The following is a 21893-nucleotide window of genomic DNA, read 5'->3' as shown; positions in this document are numbered from 1 at the left end:
TTTGTCCATCCACCATCCCCGTCACTCAACCATCCCTGTCACTCTTTCATCCATCCATTTAGCCAGCCACACTTGCACTTACTCATCTTTTCACCCGCACATCTACCCATCCATCCTTTCACTCACACCCACCCTTTCACATTAATTATGAGCCTTTGTCTATCGAGCTGCAGACATAAGAGGCCCATCAAGAGCTCCATCTCTACAGTAGCTGCTAAAGTGGGGCGTTCACGAAGCCACTGTTCAAACATATCCTTCCATCTCCAAACCTATCGATCAAACTAATCCATCCTGCCTTCCTTTCACTCATCCATCCTTTTGCTCATCCATCCTTTCACCCCACACATCCTCCTTTTCGCTCATATTAATCCACCCTTTCACTCATCCCTCCATCCATCCTTTCACTCATCCATCCATCCTCCTTTTCACTCGTATATCCTTCCACCCTTTCACTTCCTCCATTTGTTTTCTCTCATCCATCCACCCTTTCGCCTCATCCATCTTCTGTTTCGCTCATATATCCATCCACCCTTTCATTAATCCCTCCATCCACCTTTACACTCCACTATCCACCCATCCATCCATCCATCCATCAACCCTTCCACCCAGCCAGCCACCTACCCACCTACTAATTCATCCACCCACCCAGCCATCCATCCATTCATCTATTGTCTCTCACCCATTAATCCACCCCTTCATTCAGCCATCCACGTTCACCCCATCCATCCCTTCATTCACCCTTGCACTTATCCATCCATTCTTTCACGCATCCATCCTTACATCCATCATTTCACTCATTCATCCATGCATCTATCCATCCACCATTTCACTCCACCCATTAATCCATGCACCTATCCATCCAGCCTTTCACTCATTCATCCATGCATCTATCCATCCACCCTTTCACTCATTCATCCATTCATCTATTTATCCACCCTATGACTCTCTCACCTCGTCACCCACCCCTTTTAAATCCATTATGGGTTTTTGTGTGCGGACCTACAGACTGAAGAGGCCCATGAAGAACTCCACAGCTGCTGTAGTTGCTACGGCAGTGTGTTCAAAATGCCCCTGGTGCATGCACAAAGTGAGAGGAGGGCCTAGTGCAAGGATAGAAATGGGGTGGCCTTAGGCCTGCATGAAAGCCTGATGGAGAAATGTATGAGCTTTAATGTAAGCCCTGGATGACGTAAGATATGAGAGGCCATGGGGAGCGGATAAGGGCTGTCAGAGGGCGGTGGAGGGTGGTGGGGTGGGATTAGCAGGTTTAGGCACCGGGTGAAACAAAGTGTACAGGAAAAGCAAAATAGGAGGTGTACAGGAAAGGCAAATTGCAAAGAAGGGGTGCACAAGCTGCATGGGAAGGAAAAGCAAAGTGAGTTGAAGATGAACAGGGATCTTGGCGCTGTATGAGGCCCAAGAGTGGAGCAGAGATTAAAACGCAGGGGTCATACAGTTCAGGTCAGAGCAAGGGGCCAAGAGGCAGATGAAGCAGCCTCTTACATGCCAGTGCTGTGAGTGTTCTGGAGCTGCAGAAGCACAATGTTTGTCTCATGCTGAAAGAAAATAAAAGGAACAGGGGCGGGCCAGGGAGCCACACGAGCCTTTGGAGCTGGCTGCAACTTTGATTTCTGCTTTATCATGGTATTCTTCTGTGCTGGGGAAAATAGAGTGCAGGCCCCAGCTTTTGCATTGACCCTTACACTGCCATTAAACTGCTCAGAGCTACTTATTAACATGGCTTTGACCAACAGGGTTGAACAGCATTGTATCGGATTACAGATAAGACTGTCTACTTGTCCTTTGGACAAAATACAAATTAAAACCTCTTGCCCTCCTTAGAAATCTTGATGTCTCGGGCGTCGGGAGATAGGAATTCCCCACCCCTGAATTGTACAAAAAGATTTATACTTCTTTCGGACTGAGCGTTGAATTAAAAAGGAGATTGAGTAACTTGTGTGGCTCCACAATAGGAACCAAACTGTGATAAATCTTACAAGCGTAAACAATGCGTAATTTTTTCTATGAAGTCTGTTAGTTCTTTTTAGGTCCCCTACTATTTTATCGTGTGTTAGAGGCCCATCAGGAGACAGTCTGTTGCCCATGTCGTGTGATTGATCCCTTTTCAGTGACCATTTGAGGCTTTCTTCTTAGGTTAACCTCATCCTGTTTCGAGCCTCTGTCGCACTTGTTTCTTTTCTGCCTCCTCCAAGAATTTGACGACATGGCTTGCTAGTTGAATATTCTTTCCATCAAAGCAGGCTATTATCACCTGCCGACGTGTTCTTATACCCAGCTGGTTGAAATGCTGTTTTAGATGGAATCTACGCTCTATGTCCAGGCCTTTACAAGTGCATATCGGGTGCAGGATGTCTTCTTTTGTGTTCCCACATACTCGGCAATTGATTGTTTCTTTGGGCCTTTCCCATGGGGGGGAGATGGGTTTGTGCTGGAAGTTGGCCCAGCCATAAGCGTAGGAACTTCTCCTTGGATCCGCCTAGTGAACCCGACTCCTAGATAGCTTTGGCTGAGGCTGCTTGTGTAGCTTTGGATTACCGTCCAGCCATGGGCCCGGGTTGCTAGACTTGCTTTATCTTCGAATAGCGACATTGATCTGACTGATATATTCACTAGCTGTTTAAAGGTGTTGTGAGTTCCACTGTGCTTCCAGGCTTCTTGTAGGCACAGGGAATTTATTGAGTGCTTGAGGTATTTCGCGGCTGGACTATTGCTCTTTTTTTCCATCTCATTCCATAGATGGTGGTTTAGGATTGTGGCATTTCCTCTCTGGATCTTGTGCCATCTTTTGGCGTAGGCACCCATTCGCTCCAGTGTTTGATTTCTCAGGCCAAATTCCAGCCTTATTTGTGCCTGTGATGTATAGTTGGGGAGGCGGAAAATGATTCTCATGGCCTTCGCTATTGTGCTGTTCAGTTGCGGGCGTCCCTTCCTCTGAGGCATTCGCTTCCGTAGGTTAAAGCCGATGTTAGTTTTGCCTGAAACACTTGAAGCAGGGGGCTAAAGCTTTGTCCGACTGCTTTTGTTTTGAGTCTCCTTAGTGCGATCCCTATGCTAATACCCCTCCGTTTTATTGCTTCCTTTTGCGGGGAAAAAAGAGCCCTTTCTGTCAAGAATTACTCCCAGGTACCTATACTCCTCTGTTTCCAGTGTGGACCCTCCCATATGCCAGTGAAACCCTGCAAACAATGTTTTTGCGTTTATCCTCATTATTTTGGTTTTTGAGAGGTTAATGCTTAGGCTGTTTTCTGTAGAGTACTTAAACGGTGTGCTGATCAGATGTTGTAGCCCTATCGGTGTTCTACTGATTAGAACAATGTCATCGGCGTACATTAAATTGGATAGGGTGAGTCCGCCTATGCTTGGAGCATGGGAGATAGTATCATCCAGCTGCTGTGCAAGGTCTGACATAAAGATGTTGAATAGTGTTGGCGCCAGCACGCAGCATTGTTTTAAGCCTTTTGTGGTTTTTATTTTTCTTGACAGGAGATCCCCTGGCCCTAACTTTACTTTGACCTATGTATCAGTATGCAGTAAGATCAGCTATGTGAGAAGGCCCGATGGAATGTTCCTTTCCTCCAGCTTTGACCATAGTACGTTTCTGTTGATGGTGTCAAAAGCTGAGGTAAAATTGATGAAGCTTATGTACAGGGGCAGATTAGCTGCCTTTGTGGCATCAATGAGGAGTGAGAGGGCTAACATATTTGATGTTGTGCCCATTTGGTTGCGGAATCCTGTCTGGGTGATAGGGATTACTGCATTTTCTTCTGTCCAATCCAAGAGCTCCTCTAATAGGAGACTAGCGTAGTACTTGGCTTTGTTGTCAATTAGGGCTATTTAGACTGTAATTTTTGGGATCATTTACATTGCCCTTCTTGTGTATTGGTGCAGTTATCGAGCCTTTCCATGACGCTGGGATTGTTGCAGTATCTGTTAACTGTCTGAAGAGTGGCAATAGGGCCGCTGCCCAGTAATCCGGGCTTTGTTTGTACAGTATTGGGGGAGTCCCGTTGGGGCCTGGCGCCCCCCTCCGCTTTCCCCTTGGCGATTCTGCTTATTATTTGTTTTTCAGTTGGGTCAAGTGAGGTACTGACCGATTTTGTTGATACTGCTAGATTTTTATTAACCTTATTCAGTCGACTGGTTGTTACAAACTGTAGTGCTGTGTTGAAGTGTATCTGGAGGTGGTTGGCCCAGACTTCCTCGGTTACATAGGAGTCAATGGTTGGAGTCCTGGGGTTCTGGAGAGAGTTGACTGTTTTCCAGAATCTTCCGCTTGTGTTGGTGCCTTTAGCGTCGTGTAGGAGTCTCACCCATAGGTAGTCCTCTGCTTTCCTTTTTTCTTGCCAGATTATTCTTTTTGTTCTGTTTTTAAGTTTTGCAATTCCAATTGTGTTGCGGCGTCTAGTCCGTCGCGATGTAGTTTTCGCAGTATTTTGCAAATATATTGCTTTTGAGGAGATTTAAAGTGTTATTTTGGTTTAGGGGCTTGTCGCAGTTACCAGCTGGATCGATTCTCTTTTCTCGGCTTTTGCAGCTTTGACGATGGATCTTGGGTTTCCTTGTGTGAGCCTGTCCCAGGCTCCTCGTGAATTGTTCCCAGGCATTTAGGTACTCAGTTATTTGTGATGCACTCTTAACACCTGCTTTTTGCGTCGATTATGAAGCCTTCCAAGTTTGCCGTGTAGCATTTCATTCTTTTCTGTGCCACCGACCGTGAATATCCCTGGTTTGTCGCTGGCCTAGTTAGCACGGCCCCCTGGAAGTTAAAGCCGAATTCTTGAGGCTGGTGGTCGCTTGCTGACATCGTGCCAATTTGGAAGTCTGTGACTTGCGCAAAGAGTTGCAGGGATACAAATGTGTAGTCTAAGTTGAAGCTAGCTGTTGAATTATGAAAAGTAGCTGACGTGGGCCTATCGTTTGGGAAGCGACCATTTAATGCTGCCAGGTTGAGGAGTTCTAGATCCTTTATGCTAGCCCTTGCCAACCGGTTTTGGTTGCCCCATTTGCTTATTGCTTGTTGAGAAATGTCCCAAGCCAGGAACAGCTCTTCTAGCGCTGTGTCCCTTGTTTGGGGCCCTCCTAGGAAAATATTGAAGTCCCCTGTTACTACTAGACTGGGAGTTGCTGTCTGTCAGTGTTTTGGAGATCTCTTCCACCATGTGGTTCATTCCTGTTTTTTTTTTTCCTGGGGCTGAAGGTATACATTCATCAGCCTTAGTTTTTGGTTTAGGTCTTTTCCCCTCACTTCTAGTTCTATTGTGAGGGTGCAATTGTTGCCTGTCTGTTTTGAGTTTGTATACTTTGATTCGTTAAAGCTCTTTATAGCCGTGTATATTGTTAGGCCACGTTTTGGGTGGCTGTTTTTTTGCGTTTCTTGTTGCTGGGAGATGGTATGTTTTGAAGCCTTGAATATGATGTGCTTGTTCTAGCCAGGTCTCCTGTAGGGCTATTATATCAAATTTTTGGAAGTAGGAAAATAGCTGGACATCGTCTGTTTTGTTTGCTAGGCCATTTATGTTCCAAGAACATATTCTTAGTTGTTGCTTTACAGCGATATTTTGTTGAGTGTTTTGTTGGGTATTTTGTCAGAACTTTGGGGCCCTTGTGATAATTGTCCTAGCTATCCAGTTCCAATCTTCTTGCTCAGTTAGGTCTTGCTCCGGCCCTTTGGTCTGAAAGGTCATCATTGATACTGATAGGCTTCTAGCCCCCTTTAATACACTTTCTGTTTTTCCTTGAAGTGGCTTGCTCGTTGCCTTATTGGCTTGTCTCTCTTTGTATGCCTGGCATAGGGGATCTGGGTACCCGGTTTTTTCCAATCTTTTTAGGCGTATCCCCCAGGATAGAAAATGAGGTTCAAATTCCATGATTCTAGTCGCCGTTTCGTTCCTGGCCCATGTTGTTTTTGTGACCTCCAGGTCTGACAGGTGGTTACTGTGGATGAATTCCACTGCCGCAAGATCTTTAGTGCTGATGTCTGTCAGACTACTGATGGTTGATAGTAGGAGTAGGATGTTTCCTCTGTTGAGGGTATCTCCTCTCCCTCTTGACTTGTAATCTGGAATGAACAGTATGGTGCTGCTATCGGCTTCCGCTCCCCCGATCACCCTTTTATTGTGGTCTTTTATGCCCATTTCAAACTGTGGGCTATTGTGACTTTTGTCGGGTTTTGGGTCCTCCCCCAGATCTTCCCAGGATTTTTGGTCCTCCCCCAGATTTTCCCAATGTGTCATATTGGGTATTGCTCTCGAGTCTTGTTTCAAGGGTGAGCCCTAGCTTCTATCTGCTGATCCACCCCTCCTTGATTTTTGTTTGGTGGGTTTTTCGCTTTGTGTTGGTTTGTCCATCTTCCTGGCCGGTGGTGTTTTTATGATCTTAAGCGGGCTCTCTGTTTCGTCTGCTGCTTCTTCTGATGCTTCTACTGCTACTATGTCCGGGACCGTGGTTGAACTGTGGAAGAATGTTTTTGTGTTGGTTGTCTTTTTTTCTTCCTTTCCTTTTTTTGTTTTCATGGTCTTTTGTTTTCTGCCCTGACTTCTTCCTTGCTTTCCTTTCTGATGGAATCATTGTGAGTAGTTATCGCTATGTCAGGTTCTGGCCTTTGCAAGTCTCCAGAGTATGTTTTTTTTTTGTGCCAGGTCTTTGCTCCTTTGATTAGCGGGAGGCTGCCATGAGGTTTTCCCTAGGGCGTCCGTGTAGGTCGATTTGTTGGCTTCTAGCCCTGTTGTGCTATTTTGCTCGGATTCATCTCTTCGACTGGTTGGTGTAGTTAAAAAGTTCTGTAAGTTTGGGGTAGCCAGATGTTCTCTGGGGCGTGTGAGATGTTGATTGTCGCCCTCTTTTCCGGTTCCTGGGTACTTGGGGTTGTTTTTCCTGTTTTAGGTCCGCCAGGATTCCTCCCAGGAGTTGAGGGATGGTGATGAGTTTGTCCACTATTGAATGGCATGCACAACTCGGCTGCTCTATTTTGGTTTCTGCTTGCACCCTCTTTATCATACTGTTCATGTCTGCCAGCTTGTTGTCAATTTTGGCTACGTGTATGGCCAAGAAGTTTAGGAGGGATAGTTGGATGTCCATTTTTTCCGAGTGGTACTGCATGGCCTTTATGGATAGTTGCAGTGCGTTTAGGAAGGAAGACCAAAGAACTTCAGCACTTTTTGGGAGACTGTCGATTTGGTGGATTCTTCTCGTGGTCTTGCTTGCTCTCTGTTGTGTTGTGGTCGGGCTGAAAGGTAGCAGGTGAGTATGATGCTACCAGTCTATCCCACTCTTCTGTTGTTAGCTGGGAGTTCTCTTCAGGGTTAGAAGATACCAGTAGGTTTAGAGCCTGAGTTGTATCGATTGTGCTGGTTTTTCCAGTGAGTTCAATAGCTTCTATAGGCTCCCTTCCCTGTGTTTTTTTCTGCCTCACTTGCCCACCCCAGATGGGCTGGTGCAGTTATTGCGATTTTTTTTTTTCCATATCTTTGGTGGCTTCAGTTTCCTCACCTTCCGTCGTTGATTCTGTCTCGCTGACCCGCCCCATATGGGCATGTTCTTGGCTTTGCTGAATCGTCAGGTTGCTGTCTGGTTCCCGATGTATGGCCTGAGTCTGAGCCGTCCTCACGGTGCTAGTGTTTTTCCCTTGGTTGGGTTCTGTTTTATTTGTTGAATCCGTCTCCTTTGGGGACTCCGAATCTTGCTTGGTTGTTTTTTTTTGCTCAATTGCTCCTAGTGGATCTATTTTGCTCATGATGTTTATCTCCTCGTAGCTATTCTTGGCACCTCTTGCTGTGAATTGGTGCTGAAAGGTTACGTGGATTACAATGTTAGGCTCCAGGGGATGACCCCTTTTGTTGATAGTATCTGTGATCATGATGTTGTCTTCTCTGCCGTCGCTTTCTTTGGGAATATCTGGTTGTGCGCTATGTTCTTTTGGTATGTCAAAATTCCATGCTTTGCTGCCCTCCTTGTATACAGCGGCTTCAGAACGATTACTTTGCAGACTCCCTTCCGGTTCCATTGGGGAGGGCAGTCCCTTAAGATTGTTGTTTGAAGAGCTTAGTTAGGAGCCAGGTTCTCTCAGAAATGAGAAAATGGAATACATTTTTGGTTGAGCGTTCGTTCTGTCTGTTTTGCTGGTATTAGAGACTATTTTTTCCGTCATTTCTGGCGTCTGGTCTAGTAGTAGGGTCTCTCCTTGTTCTGATAGCACAGCATCTGAATCTGTCTGTGTCTGTTAAGTTTTCTCTTGTTGGCCATGCGCCGTTTGACCGGGACGTCATCTGTTGGTCTCCTGGCTTTGCCTGACCTCATTGCGAGCTTTGCGCTGTTCTTTCTGCACTTTTGTGCTTCTCAGTGGCAAAGCTGCGAGGTTGTGATACCCTTGTTGAGGGAGATAAGTGGTGGGCTTTCGGACTTTTAGGTGTTTTTGTTCATTTGCCTGCTGTTGAATGTTTGACTGTTAGCCCACTGTTCGCCCTCTATTAATGCTCCCCTTTTTTATTGTGGTTTTTTTTGTGGTTTTTTTTTCCAGGCCCCCCTCCGTTCCCCTCAGTACTGCCTAGCTTTCCGTCTCTCAGAGTGCCGGTTTGATGAAAGCTGCGGAGGTGGAGGGTAGTTGAAGTTAATGAGGCAGGGGTTTGTGGGGGGCAGGGTGCACAGGGGCAGCAGAGTGGGTAGGAGCGATGAGCCTCGCGCCGCTCTCCAGTAACCTGCACCCTGCTGTTCTACCCCTCGCACTCTCACGGGTCGGCGGGAGGCGCACCGGATGTCAGGTCACAAGTGCCGTGAAGATGGGGCGAGAAAAAAAAAAAGAAAGACCGGAGAGAGGCAGTGCGGGAGACACGGCCGGCCGCGGGCAGGGACCACAAGCTGACTCACCTGCCCGCACTGATCTCGCCGGGTGTTCGCTGCCTCGTCGTCTCCTGTATCCTGCTCCTTCCGCTCTCCTCCAATGAGCTTTAGGGTCTGTAGATGATGGTAGCTTAAAAGAGAACTAAGAGCAATTTGTTTCAAAAGCAGGGTCCCCAACATTTTCTGTAACAAGTGCTACTTATGTTCAATGGAAATCATACTGAGCTACTACTATATATAGCTCATGTTGTATAGTGACCACAAAAGACAAGATTACATTAGTGGCTACCTTGTAGGCAGGGTTGCCAGCAGGAATGCAAACAAGGTTTATCAACTTGGAATGCCTCTACATGGGTATTTCATACCAGCCCTAGCTGGAATACCTCTGGCACTAATGTTATAATCTGAGTAATAAAGCTTCCCTTGTGCCACATGATGTATCCCTAAAATCTAATCTCAAATATACTTTGGAAGTTCAACCATGTTTCTCCAAACATGGCTATTTCATCTTCAATACACCCTTTTCAATGTTGGTATACAAATGTTAATTCATCCATGCAAAAGCATCTAACTTAGGCTGGGCTGCACATGAAAGAGCAACTCACAGGTATACCTGTTGGAGGGCTACCCTTAGCTCATGTGGATGCGTTTAGTGCAGTAAATCTACTTTCTACCTAATGCACTTTAAGTGTGTTACTAAATCCTACCGAGACTCAACATGGCTGCAAATACAGTGCGTTGCCTTTCACTCTGTTCCAAAGAGATAAATAAAAGCGCCCCTATTTGTAAGTTGTTTTAGAAACTAGTTAGCTAAGATAAAGTAAGGGCCTCCAAAGGATGTAACTTCTGGGGATATTGAGAGCTGATATTTTGACTACACGGATCTGAAACCCCTTGTTTGACTCCACTTTTGCATTTGTGCAGACTCAAGATGGTGAAAGAAACTGGGTACTACGACATTCTAGGGGTCAAGCCCCAATCCAGTGCTGATGAAATAAAGAAGGCATACAGGAAGTTGGCACTGAAGTACCATCCTGACAAAAACCCTAATGAGGGAGAAAAGGTAAATTCTACTCAATGACACAATTTACAGTGGTTGTGAGTGAATGGCTTACTTGTGTTTTCTTGTTTGGTAAAGGGAATTAGGGGTGGGGGATATTGGGAGAATGACCACAGAAACCTGGTGAGACAGGGCTAAGATAAGTTTATGGTGCGCATCTCAGTCAATAGGAATCGCACCATGATTCCCTTCATTATGTGACGGGCTGTGGGCTAAGATATGCTCTGTTTCTTTGTATCCTTGTGACAAGATGGGCTTCGTAGCCCCCTGGCGAATCTTGGAGGGCTCATGAATAGTCCCATTCAGGGGCTGGACTGCCATTTGGGGGACACAGGAGCACCTTCATAGTAGGCTAAGGACGATGGGAGTTGCCTTTAGGAGTGGATGGATGGAGGGAGCATGCACTGTCCAGTCTGGCAAACCACTGACAGAAACACTCACAGTTCTTTTAGTCAAAGCTAGTCAAGATGTCACACCTTCACTCCGTGTACTACCATTGACCCTTCGAATTGCATCAATTTCTCTACCTTCCAGTGCATGGTACTGGAAGAATCCTTTGTTTTGAGAGCTTTTCTCTGAAGCAGCGCTGTCCCTTGCACAGCGGTAACTAGAATAACAGGCATTTGCATTGCAATCGGTCTTGCTTGTAGATGAGTTTGAGCTATTGGTATTGTAAATGGCAATGCCTTTTATTTATCTTTCGGTTTAGAAAACCTAAATAAAAAGCATTGTCCTTTACAATGCTAGTACCTTAAACTCTCGCAAATGTGAGACCTATTGCAAGGTGGTCCAGGCAAATGTTGGGCTTTTATTTGCAAATGAAAACAAAATGGTCCACCAGCTGGCCTTTTCCACAGGACCCTCGGGCAAAGGCCGATGGGCCGCCTAGCTTGATGTACCTAGTTTAGTTTTAGGATTCCTTGAACCAGGGAATGCAAATCCGTAAAGAAGATCATACAATGGAGGGGAGAAGATTTAAAGAGGGGACATGCAGTGAATGCGAGGTGCACAGTATAGATGTACAGTTACCTGGGACAAGACAAGGAGTCTACCTTCGCACACCCGAGCCGATCAAAGTGCTGATTTATTTGCACAAATGAGGCCCCGGACCTGCAACGAACCGGAGTGCCGAGGAGGGGCGAGAAGTCAGACTGGACTGTGGGGGGGGGGTTGTTTTCATAAAAAGCAAAACACATAATAAAGCACAAACAATAAAGACATACACCTATTACTAACATAAAATTAATAAAGGACATAATACATTGATGGTTGAGTTTAATGTGGTAACATGACATTCTAGGTATTACATTCTGAGATTTATGGCAAACACTTTTTAGAGTAGACTTAAGGCTGTAGGAACCACCTTAAAATTAGTCACCTGTTATACAATAAACTGCAAAATATATCTTAAGGGGAAAGAAAAAGAATACAATAATACAAAATATACAATTAACAGTATGCATCTATTAGTGTAAAATATACAATGACTGTATGCAACTACTAGTATAATACAGCAATCTTATGCGAGTATGTCTCTTTTAGGGGACTAATTATTTAAGCCTCAGAGATTTGTGTTTCATGGTGGTTTATGTTGGTTGAAGTATACATAAAAGCTATTCCACATGTGTCTGAGTGGGGGGGGGGGGGGGGGGGGCGATGGTGGGTTCAATGGTGAGTTCTGGAGAGCAATGTTGTCAGCTTAGCTCCCCTTAGGTTGGAGACCCAGTTTAGCCAGCACTTGAAAACCATTTCAAGTGTTGATTTTTGGCATACAGTTTTTCTAATGCTACTCCCCTGGTTTTTTCATTTTTCCAATAATTGTGTTGTAAGAGAAGTACAGCAAACTTGATCACATAGACGATGTTTGATGTGCAATTTACCTGTCTGACCATAATACTCTTTGGATTTTAATACCAGTATGCTGGGAATATGAAGTAGTTTTGCTTGACTAACAAAAAATAACTTCATAGTGGTACTGTTGCATCTGGATGGCGGCTCTACTCAATGGCCTGCCAGACTTTTGTGCCTCCTACACTCTGCGATTCAGAAAAGGGGTGGTGATGAACAGAGTGTCTGAATTAAGCAGACCACTCTTACCCAGTCCAAAGATCAGGGCTTGATCCATCACCGTTATTTATCTCACTGCACCATCCCAGCTCAGAACCTGGCTATATGCAAATCAGTCTGTCCCTGGCCCAGTGCATCATGGGAACAGGGCAGACTAAACTACCAAGCCAATTCTTCACCAGAAAGGAGACAAGCTACCGGGGACCGGTTTCTGGCATTTCAGCCGTCTTCGGCCCGGCTTGCTTGAATCCTGATGGTGCAGTGAGAAAGGGACTCATGTCTGAGTATACCCTGCCACACCTATAGTGGCCAAAAACGATTCAGAAAAGGGGGTGGTGATGAACAGAGTGTCTGAATTAAGCAGACCACTCTTACCCAGTCCAAAGATCAGGGCTTGATCCATCACCGTTATTTATCTCACTGCACCATCCCAGCTCAGAACCTGGCTATATGCAAATCAGTCTGTCCCTGGCCCAGTGCATCATGGGAACAGGGCAGACTAAACTAGCAAGCCAATTCTTCACCAGAAAGGAGACAAGCTACCGGGGACCGGTTTCTGGCATTTCAGCCGTCTTCGGCCCGGCTTGCTTGAATCCTGATGGTGCAGTGAGAAAGGGACTCATGTCTGAGTATACCCTGCCACACCTATAGTGGCCAAAAACGATTCAGAAAGTGGGTGGTGATGAACAGAGTGTCTGAATTAAGCAGACCACTCTTACCCAGTCAAGAGATCAGGGCTAGATCCAACACCGTTTTTTAGCTCACTGCACCATCCCAGTTTCAGAACCTGGCTGTATGCAAATTAGTCTGTTCCTGTCCCAGTGCATGATGGGAACAGGGCAAACCAAACTACAAAAGCCAATTCTTACACTGGGAAGGAAACAAGCTCCCGACTCTCACCACTCTTGACTGGGTGAGAGCTTTCTGCTTAATTCAGAGACTCTGTCCCTCACCACCCCTTGTTGTAAATATTTTTGTCCACCCTAAGCGTGGAAGGGTATTCTCAGATGTGAGACCCTTGCTCATTGCACCATCAGGATTCAAGCAAACCGGGCCGAAGACGGCTGTAATGCCAGAAACCGGTCCCCGGGAGCTTGTTTCCTTCCCAGTGTAAGAATTGGCTTTTGTAGTTTGGTTTGCCCTGTTCCCATCATTCACTGGGACAGGAACAGACTAATTTGCATACAGCCAGGTTCTGAAACTGGGATGGTGCAGTGAGCTAAAAAACGGTGTTGGATCTAGCCCTGATCTCTTGACTGGGTGAGAGCTTTCTGCTTAATTCAGAGACTCTGTCCCTCACCACCCCTTGTTGTAAATATCCTACACTCTGCAGCACATCGCATCCTGGGCTTGAAGACATTTGATCATATTTCTCCCCTCTAATAAGCTCCCTGTCTGTGGTGGTTCTTGGTACGCATGCAACCAGATTACGTTAAACTGTAGAACAAAAAAAGCACCCAGGATCTTAAACGACTTCCCTATATTCATCAGGGCCGCCTCCATGCAGCTGCACTTAAGGAAGCCTCTGGAGACTTCTCCTTTTAAAAAGGGCATACTTTACAGTCCATTAACTGTTGACAACCCAGCTTCCATTCCTGTTACTTGTTCACTACATTCTTGTATTTACTCATTTACAGGGTTGCTGTGTCTTTTTGCTAGGTTTGCACTATAAAAATATCATATCGCTACCTATACCGCGATTCCCTATATATGCCCCTAGTACAACTTTTGCATTGGAAGACAGAAGTCTTTTTTGGAAGGCTTGTTCACCTTAACATGAGTGACTATTTTGGGGTAAATAAGGCATCTGTTTTTTCAAGGTAGTATCTTTCATCGGTGCCATATTGGATCTTTTTCATGCATGAGTGTAATTCTGTGATTTTTGTTGTCAGAATTCTAGTAATGCACTGAATCTTTGTGAGAATTTGTGTTCTCCAGGAACTATATAGCCATCTCATTTTGTCTTTTAAGTTTTCAGTCTGTTGCAGCTCTCGTCTGGAACTGGAGGTCGACTGCATGTCAAAAGTGGGCTGGTTATGCGCTATTTCTTAGATTGTGTCTGCCAGACAGTGCTAGCTGTCTAGTTGCAAAAGGCCCATTTTGGGTTGACGCAACGCCCATTGGTTATCTTTGTCATACTTCCTTTTTGTCTGACTCGATAGCTTGCCTCCTCTTATGTCCCACCCTCAGTATAGCCTTTTTACCATCCTTTGAACTGATTTGAATCCTTCTTCTTTTCACTTTAAGGGAACTACTTTTTTCTTTTTGGTTAAGCACTTAACAAAAGTGCATGTTTTTCCTTCTCTCCCTCGTGTGCTTCATCCCTGCGAAATATCCACATTTTCGTGCTTCAATTTGCTTTCTCGTTTCTGTGCCCCCCCTGAAACCATATGCTTTGTGTTGCTGTCTCCAATGTGTACTTCTTTCCAATCCTCCCCCATCTGCTCCTCCGTTGCATCACCCACGATCCTATATTGTTATTTTGTAAACAAAAATAGTTATATTTACCCATCAAGGTGGCTTGCCAATGCTTGTTTTAAGTTGGTGTTAAAGTACAGGTTAAGTTTGTCTATTCTGAAATGAGCACACTGAAGCCCAATATGAGTCTAATTACCTACAGTTGTTGCAGCCTTGATTACAGACTGCCATGAATCAATTTTATGCCCTGATATGCGGATTAGTCGACCTGTTGCTACATGTGGCAGAAGTACATTAAAAATGCGTGGATAGACGGGTGATACAATATGGGGTTCACCATAGTCCGTAATGATTGTCATGGCTGCCCACCTGATATTTTTGCAAAAGACACAGATGATGGATGGAATAAAGAGAAAATCAAACGTTCACCCCCCAGTCAAGAGGTCTGGGTTAAATCCATCATTCCACCCCAAATCAGTCTTGACCCTATTCCTCAGGGGAACAGTCCAGCCCGAAATGCAAAGCCAGGTCCTCCCTGAACCGGAAACAAGCATCCTGGGACCGGTTTCAGGCACCACGCCTCATCAGCCAGGTTAGCTTGATTCCATGAGCCTGGGACCCACGTCTGGGCATACTTTGGGCATTTAAAGTGAGAAAGCAAAGAAGACACAGATGGTCAGCAGGTCAGAAGACTAGGGCCTCTTCTAACCCCCCCCCCCCCCCATCCGCCCCCCCCCCCGCCCCCGCCCAATCCGTTTTTTTTTTTAGGACGCAGACCTTTAAAGGGTTGTGAGACATGATATGGGCTGATATGGGCTAGGTAGGTGCGTTGCATTTAAAGACTATCCTGCTGATATTTAAGTCTACCTGCATAACATTTTACCTTATTGTAGGTTGTCTAGTCCCTGAAATTGTTTACAGCAAATCGTGGAGCATAAAGAGGCGCTGAATAGATTGGCATGGGTTGTTTTTGACCAAACATTAGCAGATGCGTAGATTTCTCATTTAGTCTACTGTGCCCAGTAAGAATTGAAAACCTGAAAGGAGTTGTTTGTGGCAGTCTGGTTCCTGTGACCTAAGAAGCTGTTCATTTCTGAACTCCAGCAGAATACACTATACTCTGATCATGGATGCAAAAGTAGACTGCCTTTGCATTCATAATAAACGTTCAGGCGGGTGTGAGTATACATTTCAATTAAACTTGAAGTTACTTTTAAAGAAGTCCAGCCTCAGCCACTCAACCTCCTGTTCATCTGTCTCCAAAGTTCAAACTTATATCCCAGGCCTATGAAGTCCTTTCCGATCCGAAGAAGCGAGACCTCTATGACCAGGGAGGGGAGCAGGCTATTAAAGAAGGAGGCATTGGTGGAGGTGGCTTCTCCTCACCGATGGATATCTTCGATATGTTCTTTGGTGGTGGAAGTCGGATGAATAGAGAGAAACGAGGTATGTTTTAACTCGTTTTAGACAAGTATCAGCACTTGTAAGTATAGTTTGCCAATTACAGAATATAGTTTTAAACTCCCCACTCAATAGTCTTGCAGGGACAACTACGTAACAGGGGTGCGGTATTTCTAGATCATCTTAAACAACCTTACAGAATTTCCTTAGTAGTTATAGAAATGTTTCAAACCCCTAGAATTTTCTCTTTTTTTCAGTATCAAACAGCTGAATTGAGGTAACCGTTTATTCCCAAACAATGTTGTGACAAAATAATGACTTGTGTAGGCTTGTACCACTGTGGTCGCAGTCCACTATAATTTCCCCCCCATTGTTCAAATCTCCACTATATTGAATGTGTGTGGGTTTTTTGTGTGCAGATGGTTGTTAGAAAGAAGCACATACTTAAAGTGCATGATTATATTGTTTGCACCTTTATCGAACCCAATAGCCTCAAAGCAATGTGGTTAAATTCTATCTCTTCGACCACTGCTGCTAGTCTTTATTTTTTTTCTCTCTTTATACTGATATCCCCATTTCAAGGGAGGTGCTTAATTATGTCTTTAATGTTCCATTGTCATTCTGCAAAGTACATCGTTATTCACTGCTAACAAAGCTGATACTTGCTCGATGTCGCAAGTGGGTGGTGTTCATATATATCTAAGTGAAATATATATTACACTTGGAGATATATAATAACTTGTATATATGTCCAGGCCAGAAATTCTAGTCTGCTTAGAGAAGATAGTCTGGAAACTGTGTTGCACCTATACGCTTTTCACATGTCTGATGGAAGGTGTTAATTATGAATCATCCAAAAGAAGTCCTTGGTATGTGTTTAGTATAATCTCATCTATTGCACTGCCTGTAACGAAAATCTTAAACTTGATTACTGTGTCTCTTTAAGGCAAGAATGTTGTTCATCAGCTGTCCGTGACACTGGAAGATCTGTATAATGGAGCTACAAGGAAATTGGCTCTTCAGAAGAATGTCATTTGTGATAAATGTGAAGGTAAAGTATTTGGTATTTGTTTGCTTCCGAATGGAATAAGCTGAGACTAGTTGTTGCTAGCCTTACTTAAGTAGCAAAGATTAGATTCTAGTGTTCCAGAACCATTTGTGATTTAAGGAGCCTACCCTCACTAGTGTCCAAATCTGCTTTTATGTCAGACCCTCCACCACAATCCCTGTAACTGCTCACGTGCTGTAACTGCACCTTTAAACCTTGAATGTTATTATGGATTACAATTTTAGGAGGGTATAGATGCTTCCACAATATAATGCTCCTTGAAAGGACTGACCAGCCCCAACACTGACCTCGGCAAGGCCGTGCTTAATTTGTAAAAAGAAATATAAAAATAAATTCAAGGGCCTTCGTTAGAAGACCACTGCAGCTTGCACCACCCATTGACCCTGTCAGCACTGCTAATAACAGTACCAACACAACTACCAACCACCACACGCTTACAAATGTGACAATTCACATTTTTCACGCCCCCCCAAAAAAATGGCTTGGGTGGCAGAGATCAATCCTTTTTAATCAGTAAGATTTTCTTTTTTTTAAACCACTTTCTCAAGACTGATCAATGTAGCGATCCAGTCGCTTAATAGCCGTCCCAAATCAATTTTGGACAGTCTAGATAAACATCTGAAAAGCAGACTAGAGACTGATCACAGGATTGAGCCCCCTCAACTCTAGAAAATGACATTGGAAAGCCCTGTGTATCCATTTACAATGCATTCACTACATCAGTGGAGTGAATGGTGGAAAACTATACTTACTCCAGTATTGTAACTTTCATAGACTCACATGCCTGTCATCGAGATGGAAGTCCCACTGTACCTTTATAAAAGTAGTGCAATGATAGGTATATCCTAGAAAAGCCACTCCCCCTCGGGAGCCCTGACGTCAGTTCCATTTTTTTCTGCACCATTGATGCAGATCCAACACTTTGCTCTCCCAAGGGCATCTCCACACCTTCTTTTCATCTATTTAGAAATTCTACGGTGCAGGACAGGTATGTCATCGCCCAAATGTTCAGGGTTAAAACCCTGTAGGGACTACGAGGAACAAGTGTATTTCATGGACCCCCCCATGACCTCTATCTCTAGTGCTTTGGGTCAGATCACAATGTTAAGTCTTGGGAGTCCTGCAGAAGCATGCACCCCAAGCAAATTAAGAAGCATGCCAAACTTTGTGACTTCAGGGAGGATTTATGTGATGAACTGTAATTATAATGAACATTCCTTCTGCATCGTAGGATCCTCACTTATAGTCCTAAACGCAGAATAGAGTAGCAAACATATCCCTCATAGCAAATACTAGTATAGTACAATCTGTATAACAGTGTACTAAACTATTCAAAGTCTTAACCAAAGATATTCCTTGACGCTGCCTGACCACTAAGCATAGTCCCATTTAGGGTCCTCTTCTAATGAGTAATGCCTAGTAAATGTGTGGTTGAGAAGGGTGAATGTTCCTCATTCAAGTTAGATGAGCTTTTTTGTCTACCAGGTGAAATTGTCACTGTGTCCAAATGTGTTCATAGCCGAGATTTTAAACTTGCCTTGGAATCTTTTGTTCAAAGATTCATATGAATTAAACTTTGTTTCCATAGGGCGAGGAGGGAAGAAAGGAGCCGTAGAGAAGTGCAGTGTTTGCAAAGGTCGAGGAATTGAGGTTCACATCCAGCAACTTGGACCAGGCATGATGCAGCAGATTCAGACCATGTGTTCAGAGTGTCGGGGCCAAGGGGAACGCATTAACCCAAAGGACCGGTGCAAAACCTGTAATGGGAGGAAGGTTAACCGGGAAAAAAAGATCCTTGAAGTCCACATAGATAAAGGTATTTTTACTTTGTCCATATAGTGTTTTATATTTTTATTTACTGTTACCTATGTTGGTTTCTCCTGTATCTAAAGATCTTCTTTGAGAGTGTACCAATGAAGAAGAAGCAAAACAAACATGAAGCAAAAGCCAAATTATGCAAAATGCAACAGGTTCAGGGATGGCTAATCCGCTTGTCCTGCCTTTTGTTTCAAGATGTGTGTTCTAACACTTTTTTTTACCCGTAAAAATCGAATCTTGTTACCACAACAACACTTTGTTTAACAGTATCTAAACATATCTGTGGTAACCAAAAGAAATGATCAGAAACAAATGTGGAGGCTGTTCAAGTATAAAGTAAATTACTCTTTTAGGTAAGTGACACATCCATTCCAAGACTGCCTGCGTTGCCTCTCACCCACGCCCCACCACCCGCTCAGTACCTACACTATCACAACATTTTCTTGTAAACGCGACTAGGAGGCATTCTGTGGCAAAACATGGGGTGGGTAGTGTCCTTTTTGGCAAAGATGAGAACAAATGGTGTAAAACCCACACTTTTTCATAGCACCTGCACAAGTTGAGGTGTCCCAGAAACTCATACAAACGCCCCATTATTGGACTTATTGGACTGATAAACTGTCCAATAAAATGCAGGTTCCACTGCATGGTAAGGACCCTATACCATACATCACTATATTTGCTCATTTCTTAGTAAAAAGAAATGTGGGGGAAATGCTGGGTCCCAACTGTTTATGATTAGCAAAAGTGAATATAATTCCCTGGCTACTGATTGTGAATATTGCAGTAAAGTGATAAAATGTGGATTTTTACTATCCGAAGAGCATAACCAACTTCTTTTGTTAATTGGTCTAGTCTTAAAATTACATTACTCCAGTATTGGAACTTTCATAGATTCACATGCCTGAATCATTCCCCGTCGTCGAGACGGGAGTCTCCGGTATATAAAAAAGCAGTGCTTAGTAGTATAGCAAACTGAAAAGAGGCCTAGGCCCGTTTCCCTTTTGCAACCCATAGCCTTTGTTATGTAAAAAGGCCCAAACTTTTCCCTGAACCAATCAGAGCTCCTCACCCTCTAGAACCCTTGAGAACCTTCTGCCCCTCAGATTTTTCTGCCGCACGTTGTGCTAGGGAGTCTCCTTTGAGCTCTGCTCAAACTCTTTACTTCAAAAGTATTTTGACTAAGATTTGAGGTTTCTCATCATCTAATTTCATCTACTATGTCGTAGAAGGAGAAAAAGGGATTATTTAGAGCTTGTTCCACCTGCTCTAAGAAGAGGCTTTATACAGATGACCCTCACAAAGATTGCATCTACTGCCTCGAACCAGACCATAAGGCAGCAGATTGTAAGGTATGTCGTACCTTTTCGAATAAAACCTTGAGGGATCGTGAGGGAAGGCTGCTGATCTGGCTCCAGAAGGTTAAAGCCAGGAAAGAAATCCTCAAGTGAGAGTGAGGAGGAGTCTGTGGCGTCTAAGAGATCTCAGAAGAGAAGTAAATCTCCTCAGACACATTCCTCAGGAGAAAGACCTGAGAAGGCCCCAAAAAAGACCACCCCAGGATCTTCCGGGCGCAGTCCCTCAAAATCCCCTTCAGTTAAAGCTAAGGGGAAGAAGGGTTCTGCTTCTAAAGTGAAATCCGCATCAGATCCCCCAAAATCGCCTCAGAAAATCAAGATCGCCATCAAACTGACTTCCTCTGCACCTTCTGAGGAGAAAGGTAGTGTTTCAACACTGTCGACGGGACCAAAAAAGGTGCCATCGACGACGTCAAAAACACCTGCGTCGTCGACTAAGAAAGATGGTGTTAAAGCTGGTGAGAAAACAGCGTCGACGATTTCACCGTTGACTGCGATATCGTCGACGGTTTTACCGTCGACGAGAGCGTCGACGAGCGCATTGACGACGGGAACGTCGACGGGAGCGTCGACTAGGACGGCGTCGACGGTGACTACAACGTCGACTGGAGCGTCGCCGACTATGACTTGGTCGATGACGGCAATGGGAATCTCGTCGACGAGGGAAAAAACACCAGAGAAAAGATTGGTGCCTTGGAAAAAGCCTATAACACCAGAAGTTACATCTCCGAGCAAGGTCTCTCCATTGGTGCCATCTCACCTGCTGGAAGAGGAAGATTCGGAGGAGGAAGATGACGAATATGGGTTCGCGAGTAGCCCTTCGCAATTGCAGGTAAAGTACCAGGAGGCGGATTCTGAGGAAGAATATGGGGGTTTTCAGGAACATCCCCAAGAACAGCACCGATATAGCCAACAGCAACGTGAGGAGATGACAAATGTGCCTTCCTCTTTGTTGAGGGACCTCCAGGGCATGTTGGAGGATTATAGGAAGAGATACCCAGCGACTCTAGCCACTCAGCAAGTCCCAGAGGTTACTCCGCGTTCACGGTCGGTACCAGGGACACCGGTACGTAGGAGAGAGATTTTGCCGGAACCTACTGCTAGGTCTCCACCACCGACGTCGCATCACAATATCTCGGATGACGATCATGAGGATGGGGAGATTGCGGTACCAAGTGCAGAATGGAATGACTATCTCATTCCCTCACCTTCAACTCCTATGCCGAGGCCAGTAGATTCTCCACCGGAGGACATCAGTTTTTTTCATAATTTAATGGAAAGAGCCACTAAGAGATTTGCACTGTCCATGACGGAGGAGAAAGCGGAATGCTTTTTATATGACTTGAAGGACTTGTATCGGAAATCTGTGCGATCCCTGCCTATAGTGTCTCCTATTTGGGAGGAAGGATTAAAGGTCATGGAGACGCCAGCTACGGTGACGCCGGTTCTGGCCAGACTGGATAAAAAGTATAAGACCCCTATTGATGCTCCAGCTTGCCTTTTGGGTCATCCCAAACCATATTCTGTGATTACTCAGGCGGCACAACAGAAATCCAGGGACCCATCTGCTCCGATCACAACCCCTCCGGACAGAGAGGGCAGAAGGTTGGATAATGCAGGAAAACGGTTTTCCTTAATGTCTGCTCTGCTGGTGAAAGCAGCTAATGCCCTCGCTATCTAGGGAAGGTACGACAGGCACATGTGGTGTGACCTGTCTCCATACATTAACCAGGTGCCGGAACCAGAGAAGCAGGAGGCGAAGAAGATTCTTCTGGAAGGGGAGAGGACTTCGGCTGAAGTCATAGACTGCGCTATGGATATAGCGACCAAAGCTTTTAGATCTTTG

At 44.8% G+C, this 21893-nt stretch overlaps 1 protein-coding gene across 3 annotated transcripts in view; it reads left to right on the top strand.

The window, feature by feature from the left end:
• LOC147703529 (dnaJ homolog subfamily A member 4-like) overlaps nucleotides 1-21893 on the top strand; it is a 104326-nt gene that overhangs the window by 56732 nt on the left and 25701 nt on the right. For all 3 annotated transcript variants that reach the window (XM_086931900.1, XM_086931901.1, XM_086931899.1), the window contains exons 2-5: nucleotides 9781-9919; nucleotides 15667-15847; nucleotides 16749-16853; nucleotides 18460-18687. In XM_086931900.1, coding sequence (XP_086788026.1) covers nucleotides 9788-9919; nucleotides 15667-15847; nucleotides 16749-16853; nucleotides 18460-18687 — 646 coding nt within the window. In that variant the 5' untranslated portion in view covers nucleotides 9781-9787. The remainder of the gene's footprint in view (nucleotides 1-9780; nucleotides 9920-15666; nucleotides 15848-16748; nucleotides 16854-18459; nucleotides 18688-21893) is intronic.

Source organism: Lissotriton vulgaris, chromosome 7, assembly GCF_964263255.1.
Source record: "Lissotriton vulgaris chromosome 7, aLisVul1.2, whole genome shotgun sequence".
Taxonomy (NCBI): domain Eukaryota; kingdom Metazoa; phylum Chordata; class Amphibia; order Caudata; family Salamandridae; genus Lissotriton; species Lissotriton vulgaris.
The sequence above is the reverse complement of the archived record's forward strand: the minus strand, read 5'-3'. Positions and strand labels throughout refer to the sequence as shown.